This window comes from Strigops habroptila, unplaced genomic scaffold (assembly GCF_004027225.2).
Source record: "Strigops habroptila isolate Jane unplaced genomic scaffold, bStrHab1.2.pri NW_022045599.1_ctg1, whole genome shotgun sequence".
Classification (NCBI taxonomy): Eukaryota; Metazoa; Chordata; class Aves; order Psittaciformes; family Psittacidae; genus Strigops; species Strigops habroptila.
The window spans coordinates 35,542-44,750 of NW_022651080.1; the positions used below are offsets into that span (position 1 = coordinate 35,542).

General features: G+C 47.7%; 1 protein-coding gene across 1 annotated transcript; it reads right to left on the reverse strand.

Annotated features, from left to right (window-relative positions):
* LOC115603003 (heat shock factor protein 5-like) lies at positions 1-9,209 on the reverse strand. The gene is made up of 6 exons (XM_030474511.1): positions 8,534-9,209; positions 7,177-7,548; positions 5,437-5,534; positions 3,339-3,869; positions 2,268-2,409; positions 1-394 (listed from the first exon to the last, which is right to left on the reverse strand). The coding sequence occupies exons 1-6, from the start codon at positions 9,159-9,161 to the stop codon at positions 318-320; spliced, it is 1,848 nt and encodes a 615-aa protein (XP_030330371.1). The 5' UTR covers positions 9,162-9,209; the 3' UTR covers positions 1-317.

Genomic DNA, 9,209 nt, shown 5'->3' on the forward strand with positions numbered 1-9,209 from the left:
TTTAAACCTTAGGATTTATTATCTTTATTTTTTATTTCTTACAAAAATAAAAAATTTCTAAAAAACTTTCTAAATTTTTTAATTTATTCTTTATTATCTTTATTTACTATAAATATAAATAACTATAAAGTTATAAATAACATAAAGTTATAAATAAAGCTATAAATAACATATACATTTATAAATAATGCTATAAATAACTTCAAAGTTAGGAAATGTGACAGAAGAGGTGTGACCCTGAACCCAGGCGCCAGTTGTGTGCTGAGCGCTGCTGCCGGACTCTCGGGAGGGAACCAGCCGGCAGCTGCTCCACATGTTCACACACTCCTCGCTCTGGTGTCTTCCTCCGTGAAGCAGCCCCGCTTGCAGGCTCCACCTCCCAGCTCCTGGGGATCTAGGAAGCAAAGAACACCGAGTAAGTATCAGGCCTTGCCTACGGCTCACTTGGCAGCACGCACAGCAACTGTGCTGCCATCAGGTACAAGAAAATCTGGCCCAAAGGCAGCCTGTGACTTAAGAATTTGAGGCTGACTGTTTAGAGCAGGAATTCTCCTAATGTTTCGAAGCTGTAAATGGAAAACTAGCAACCAAACAAATGAAAAGTGCTCCTGTTCTTCAAGTTCTATTATTTATATCTGCATTTGCCACCATGGACACCAGCTGCCAAACATCAATTGCTATAAAACCCTTCTCTACCCCTCTCATTTTGCTAACCATATCCTTGGCTGCATCAAAAGAAGCGTGACACCAGCAGGTTGAAGGAGGTGATCCTGCCCCTCTACTCGGCTCTCCTGAGACCCCACTTGGAGCACTGTGTGCAGTTCTGGTGTCCTCAACACAAGAAGGACGTGGAGCTGTTGGAGCAAGTCCAGAGGAGGCCACAAGGATGATCAGGGGCTGGAGCACCTCCTGTATGAAGGCAGGCTGAGAAAGCTGGGGCTGTTCAGCCTGGAGAAAAGAAGCTGCGTGTAGACCTCATAGCAGCCTTCCAATATCTGAAGGGGGCCTACAGGGATTCTGGAGAGGGACTCTTCATGAGGGACTGTAGTGATAGGACAAGGGGTAAAGGGTTCAAACTTAAACAGGGGAAGTTTAGGTCAGATACAAGGAAGAAGTTCTTTACTGTGAGGGTGGTGAGGCACTGGAATGGGTTGCCCAAAGAAGTGGTAAATGCTCCATCCCTGGCAGTGTTCAAGGCCAGGCTGGACTGAGTCTTGGGTGACATGGTCTAGTGTGTGGTGTCCCTGCCCATGGCAGGGGGTTGGAACTAGATGATCTTAAGGTCCTTTCCAACCCTAACCATTCTATGATTCTATGAAAACCCTGGTGGTATCTACAGAAATTATCTGTGCTACCAGGAAGTAACTGATCAAGAACTCTCAGTTCTGCATTTTAAACAAAAACCTGTCTTCTTTCAAGATGGCATCCAGCCTTTTTTCTCAGCTTCCTGACCAAATGACTTTTTTCCTTACTGAAATGTTTGAAACGGATGGGTGTTTAGAGCTGCATTATTAATCAGCATCATGATCTGGAATCTAGAAACTACCCTTTGAAGTGAGAAACAGCTCTTCAAACACTACAATCAGCTCTTTGATGAACAGCTGAGAGGGAAACAGCTTCGTATGAGACTTGCAGGCTGCACCAACCTCTCCTCTATGATGGACCCAAAGGACTCTTTGTGTCCTCTCACATCTCTCTAACCTGCGGCCATTCGGGTGTTCCCTTTAGATTTGTGACTTGCTTGGCCTCAGATGTTCTGCTGCTTCTTTTTCTCATGTGTTTCAGCACACGTATCAGCAGACTGGTATGAAATTTATTTACTGATCTGAGCCAAAAAGGTTGGACTCGTGCACTAACTTCATCAGCGTGGTGGGTTTTTCCCCTGTTACTTCAACAGTCACCTCACTAGTCAGTGTTTCCTTTGTGGCACTGTCACCCTCCAGCAAACGTATCTATGGCCTTCATCTCAGTGTTGTGTATTGTGACATGCAGGGGTCTGACATAACTCCCACAACTTCAGCTCTTATTGACTGATGTAATTTATTCCCTTTTCCACCTAGGAGTCCTTAACACCAGCATATCTATAGAAGCGTGTCGGTAAGTACACTAAGAGCTTGTACGAGTGCAATACTTTAACTGAAGGCCCAATGAGGTACTTACACTGCAGCCAATAACTCAACTCTTCTGATCTCCCCTTTCTGGAAGGGTTTCAGAACAGCTGTCTTGGCCATCTCTAAAAAATGTAGAATCTCTTACCAGGGACTTACCCTCGTGGGAGCTGTGTCTTCTTTTCCTGCACTGAGGTTTTAGAGGTGACCCTGGCTCTTCTACAGGTTTGGTCACTGCCTCGCTTCCTGAAGTCAATTGTCTCTCTTCTGTCACTGATTCACATTGAACACTAGTATTCTCCTTTAAAGAAACACCAAACAAACACACAAACAAATGAAATAAACCCAAAGATCACTCAATATTTTCTTGTTATCACTCTAGGGACAAAACAAGAACTGTTCTTCTCCACTCCTAAAGGGCACCTGAGAAGTGCTTAGCACACGATGAATGTTTTGAACCCAGAATTAAGGTTGCCAAATTGAAACTCAAGCTCTGACAAAATGTCATACTAAGCAAAACAAGGAATCTGAAAATCAGAATCCACAAAGTTAGGGGACATGTCCTCACTGCCTGAACTTTGCCCTCAGTTATCAAACCAGCTACAAGAAATAAGCTAGAAGAAATCCAGGAGCACTCCTTATTACCAACACGTGTATTAGTAATGGTAGATCTAGCTCAAACAACTTGACAGCTGTGCCATGCAAAACTGCGCACGCAGCCACGCATTTCTGGGTGGGAATCTCTTGCTAATGAGGTATCAGTGATTCCAAAAATCACAGTCTCCACCTTGAGTCTGTCATTACTCAGTGTTAAATATACGAAAGGCAATGCCTGTGCGCATTAACAGAAATACAATCACATTCTTTGACAAAGTTGTGTCGTAACAGCCCAAAAGGCCTGTGCCTGTGCCAGAAACTGAACATTCTGGGGAGAGCCAGCACCCCCCAGCATGCCTCCTGCTCCTGCAGGATACCCACTGCACTGTGCTGTTTCTTCTTGGAAATGTGCTGTCTGTGTGTATGGCAAGAGGATTGCTATCAAGGCCTTGTGAAAACCCTTTGGCTAGCAATGCCTTTGTCTAACACCCGAAACAGAACTCCTAGGCATAAAAACTAAGAGGAGGAAGGAGGACTCTAGTTCACTACCTTCGCCAGCCAGAACCCACATTTCACGAGTGAGGAGCTAAACCTCTCCATTCCTGGGGACATTTACCTCCCTTTAGCACTTACCTGCTCTGCACTAAACAGTCCTTCCAGAACAAACATTTCAGGGAGTTGAGCTGGGCAGTGATCCAGTTGTTCTCTCTGTCCTTCAGGGGCTTCTTGTGTGGTCACAGAGTCTTGCACCATTTCAGCAGCAGCAGCAGCACTTTCTATGGACACATTGGTGTAGCTTACAAAAAGTTCTCCATCACAGACTTCTGCAGAAGTTAATGCTTGAGCTGCTTCCATCAGAAATGATGTGTCTGCAGCTGCAGGAGTCAGAGGTGCCAGCTGACTCTCCTCAACAGCAGAAGGTGTGTCACTGTTCCCACTATCAACCAGCAGTGGGTGACTTCTGTTAGACTGAGGGGTTGACATCTCGCTCTCCACAGGTTCCAGTGTCACTATATCAGTGCTGGATGATGCACACATCTCATTCAAAAACTGAAACACGTCTTCAAAACTTAATTCCTCCATCTTCTTCTCTTCATCAGATGCATGATGTGCACCATCAGAGGGCAGGCATTCAGCTGCAGAAGGTGGCTGCACTGCAGGACTCTGGGAGAAACAAAATCAGGGAACTCTTCTATCAAAAAAAATCACAGTGATTTTCAGTTCAGGGCTGATGGATTTTACTGCTTCTGAGGACTGTGCAGGTGGTTACTGATGATCAATACACAAGCAGGGCAGGATGATCAATGCTGCATCCCTCAGCAGAAGCTTGGGGAAGCGTACAATACTCGTGTTGTCCTGCTCAGAGGCAGCCAGGGACTGACCTGGCAGCACTGGTTTTTTACACCCCTGCTTGCCTTTGGGCTGCTCACATGCAGGGGACCTTCCACCAATCTCTGCCCAGATGCACCAGCACCTTTTCACTGGCAGATCCCTGGCTGCAGCTGCATAATCCAAGCAACCACTAACCAGGAAGTGATTAACCAGTAAGTTACCAGGCCACTTACTGCTTAAGTAACCAGTCCACCTCTTCTGACTCCATGACTTGCTTCCCCAAGCAACTGATTTTTACTAGACCCTTTGGACAGCGTATTTCTATTACCTTTCAATCTAGCCACACCACCCCCCTGATGAATCCTCTGGGACCATTTGCTATCCCAGGCACTGATCTCAGCCTTCTGAGATGGGAACTTATGTGATTGTGACTTCCCATCACTCACACTGATCCTCATGTGCTGGAGGGAGAAGCAGCTCACAATGGAAGTGAAAGGACAAAGACGCACTGCATGAAAAATAAACACTAACCTATCAATTGCACAACTGGCTGTTGGCTATTTCTAGCCTTACAGCAACATGTTATCCTGGCCATAACCTGCCCAGCTTGGGTAAGCTCATATTGAAAAAGAAAAACATGCATAAAACACAAAAGGTTGATATTTGCAAGACAAGAAACTAGATGATCAGGCTTACATAGGTCAACCCTTTTTCAACACACACAAGCAGAACTTGCTTTGCTTGTCCTCTGTGAGGAAAATAATAAAAAGTATCTGCATGCTGCTGGAATGTAAAAGGAAGCCTGGGCATTTTTTTTATTCTGAGGTTCTTTTGCTATTTGATAAGCCAGGCCACCCAATAAGGTGCAATTTCCACCAGAATTCTAGAAAGCATCGACAGGAAGTACTGGAGTTCTCTTTAACAGGACATGCCTGAGGTGGGGCCAATTCCAAAAGTCACCTTAATTTTTCTCATTCATCCAATGAAACTCAGGACTGCCGCAAGCTGTCTGGGACAGAAAAGTGGAGTTGCTTCCCAGTATTTCCATAACATTAAAGAATCCCCTTTTGTGCAGGCAAGGACATTCTTCAAAGATAAACAGACACTCGTGAACTAAAGCGAACTCTGGTGTAGTCAAACATAACACTTTTACAGGAAAAAACTCTCCGGTGATGAGGACACCCGCAATGCTGCTGCCCTGACACCTTACCTGCATGACAGCACTGCCCCTGTCATGTTCAGTGCTGCTTTGAAATGGGTATTGGGAAACCACGTTACTTTCCCTTTCTCAAGCAGATCCATTTCCAAACTTCTCTCCTTCCTGCCACAAGCCCAGAACCCTGCAGTCCATGTGCGGGGTCTCCTCCGCTTCCCCCTGCTCTCCGTGCGCCGCACTCACCTGCACAAAGCCGCAGTCGGTGTACGCCGGAGCCGCAGCGCTGACGCTGGCAGTCAGAGGCTCTCCCTGGGCAGGGGGTGAACAACACTGCAGCGTGGCTGGAGAATTCAAACACAGGGTTCAGACTGCCGGAACTGGTGTCCAGTGTGCACACTTCTATTGCTTACTTGGATTAAACACTGCAGTAATCACTCAGTGAGCTAAATGCCAGAAATGTATTATGACCTCCCCACTGATGGTAAGACTGATTTCTTCACCTTAAAACATATTTATTCTAAAGTATGTGTACATAGATTAAAAATACGTATTGTAAAATTGGCCTACACACAGAGAGAAACTTCATAATCAGTCTTCTGTATCTTAATATCACCTTTTTGATTTGGCTGCTTGACTGTCTCATCACAACATAGCCCAGAAAGTGGATTCACACAGGAAGGGCCTGGATGTTCACACACACACGGAAACAAAACTGTCATCTTATTCCCAAAAGCAGCTCTATAGATGAAGCAGTATTCTGCAGGTATTAGTTTTTGGTGACATGCAGAGATAACTTACAAGTAAAGGCATTATTTGCAGGACAGATAATCTTTAAAATCTGCAGTCCTTCTGGGAGAGAGAGAAATCCTTGATGAAATCAAATCTAGGCCGATGTTCACAGGAATTAAATGTTACAAGTATAACTTGAGATGGCCAAGTGAGCAGACTGATTTCTTTGCAGTGCCTGACACCTACATGGGATTCCTCACCAGACAGTTGCTACGATAACCAATATGGATTTTAGTATCTATACCTATTGCCCTTTTTACTATGAAGTTGATGAAATTTTGTCCAGTTTGGAGCAACAAACACGGGAGCTAAACAATACAGAGCGAGCTAGTGGACATCCTTCCACAGCAGCACGAGACACGTGTCTGACTCGTGTTATTTCAAAAGCTCATTCTGAGCCACTTTAGGATGAAAACTGGACATCTTTCAGAAGAACATTCGATGACCTGCAAACATACTACAGTTCTGGATATTGCCAAAAACCCAAATGATACCTGGGCTTCACTCACTGGGAACTCCAAAGTATTTTTACAAATCCAGGAAAACCACCAAAGAAACCTTCTGAAGGGCTACTGTAAAAACAGTGCAAGGGAGCAAAGGAGAGATTGCCTGTAACCTGCTGGAGTGATCCTAAGGAAACAAACACGTAGTACAAAGAACCTAGCTTCTAAGAGAAGAAAAGGAAGAACCCAACGGGAAGAAGTGCTTGTGAAATAGGAGGTAAGTGTAAAACACAAAGTCCAGATCATAGGCTATAAAAAGCTACAAGTAAAGTAGAAATTGCACAACTCTTACAGTAAGTAGAGCTTATAGCGAAAGCAACTCGTGAATCAAATGCATTGTAATGTCTGTACATCAAGGGGAGGAGAACAAAAATAACCGTGTAGAAGCCCAGACTGGTGATTCCACAAACATACCTGCTTCACTCACACACTTTTGTCCTTCCCTGTTCCTTGCAGAGAAGACATTTCTAAGCTCTTCTGTCTCTGATACAGTTAATCTCATCAGAGCCAGAAGAAATTAGCAGCTAAAGCACATTCTGCCACTGGATGTTAGCAAATAACGGACAGGGAACACACATCTCACTGGAAGCACACGTGAGATACACACGTAGTGACAGAGCACTGAAAAAAACATTTCATGTATCACGTTTCAATAACTTCTTGAGCAGCAAGTGCAGAACTTTTGCCATACGTGTTGGATCGGGGGCTCGCGAGCACTGCCCTGGAGACACGCAGCTGCCGTGTTGTGGAAGGGAAGCGGCACCAGTTGGAGCCCCTCGCTGAAGCGGCAGAAGGGAGAACACGGTCTGGAGAGTGTATGTGACCTCTGTGGAACACTTGTGGAGGATGGGAAAGGGAGCCCCTTGGCCTGGGAAAGCTAGGGAAGCCCCGTGCCCTGGCAGCAACCCAAAAGAACCCTGCCATGTTCTGGAAGGGACTGGAGTCTGCTGGAAAGTCTTTGTTGGGAAAGCAGTGGGGTTCTGGCATGAGGCCGCTCTGTTGGAGTAAGGAAAGAAGCTGTCTGGACGAGCAGGTTGATGAACCTGTCCTACAGTCACCAGTCCTGCAAAACAAAGGGAAACAAGGGTTAAGGAAAGGAGTTTTCACTAGCACTGAAAGGCAGAATGAGGAGCCAAGGCTCCACAACGTTCTTTGGGAAGACCACCTTTCCTCCAATACTCTTAATACAGAAACAGACTCTATTCTTACACCTGAACATACAGTAACTGCTGCAGCAGTAACACCTGAACATACAGTAACATCAGTGCTGTGCCAACACACAGTCACCTGTGGAGGATTCAATCTCCTGAAATCTGCAGTAGGAAGCAATCACTATTTAGAAACGTGCTATAAATCAAAATGAGGAGTAGCTGACTAAACTAGCACAAGTGATGTAGAAAGTGCTGCATGTAACATCAGACCATGCGTTAAAATGAAAGGGAAATCATGAAGCACGGCTTTACCAAACTCCAGTGCTGACAGCTCATGGGCAGCCAAGGGAAGGGCAACGTCCAAATCCTAAAAGTGACTCTGAGAGCACTTGATCACAAGTCATTTAGTTTGTGAGGGAAAACAAAGTCAAAGCCAGCTTTTTTCCCCGCAGCTCAACTAGTTCAGTTGAGTCTAAAAAAGCTCAGACTTTGCCAGTTTTTATTTCCAAGATATTCCCTTTATTCTTCTTCTGGTTTCCTCTCTCTTTCAGTTATTATTTCATGAAATGGTTCTTGCTTTTATACCATTACCCATCGTTTCACGCAGATTTAATGACAACTTATGAAACATCCCTACTGGGAGGAGTAACATTCATCTAGCAGAGCTGTGCCAGCTCTGCAGAGGCCAGGCGAGGGTGTTCTTACTGCAGCACCCAACAGAGGCTGTCTTATAGCTGATGGGCAGACTGAAACACACGGGAACCCCGTTCCTTGCACTTCCTGGCAGCACATCTACCTGCATGAAGAACAACCGTTTTCCTGCAGGGGTGCCGATGCACAAACCGCACAGCACCCAGCGTTTCTCGCCCCGTCGCCCTGCGGTGCACCCCAGCTCACCGGGCCTGGCAGCCTCGCCGAGCATCGAGGGCGGCAGCAGCGGGTCCCTGTGCAGCGCCGTGCCGAGCAACCGCCGGGAGCGCTGGGGCGGGCGGCTGGGCACCTCCAGGCCGGCCGCCAGCTTCGCCTTGTTGGCGCTCGTCAGGCGCTTCAGGCGGACGAGGAGCTCGGGGCGGTCGCGGCGGAAATGGGGGCTCTGGAAGTGGAGCAGGGGCCCGGCGGAGCTGCCGCCGTCGCCCCCCGCCAGGCCCTGCAGAGAGCCGCGCCCGGCCGCGCCGCCCGCCGGCCCCGGCCCCAGCTTGCGGAAGCCGTACAGGTTGAGCTGCCGGATGAAGCTGGGGAAGTTCCTGGTCTTGAAGAAGGCGGCGGACACCGCCGCCCCGTCGCCGGCCGGCCCCGCGCCCAGCAGCTCCCGCTCGAAGAGCCGCTGGTCGATGAGCAGCCCCTCGCCGCGGGCATCCCAGCGCACGGAGCCGCAGCGCGGGCTGTTCACCAGCAGCCACAGCTTGCCCGGGAAGTGGTTGGGGTTGACGGCGCCGGGCAGCCGCTGTCCCTCCATGGCGCTCCCCGGCAACGGACGCACCGGCCGCTCGCGCTGCACCGGCCGCCGCGCGAGGGCCGGACCCATGGGCCCGGCACTGGGGGAGCGGCACCGGCCCGCGTGCCGCCTAGCACG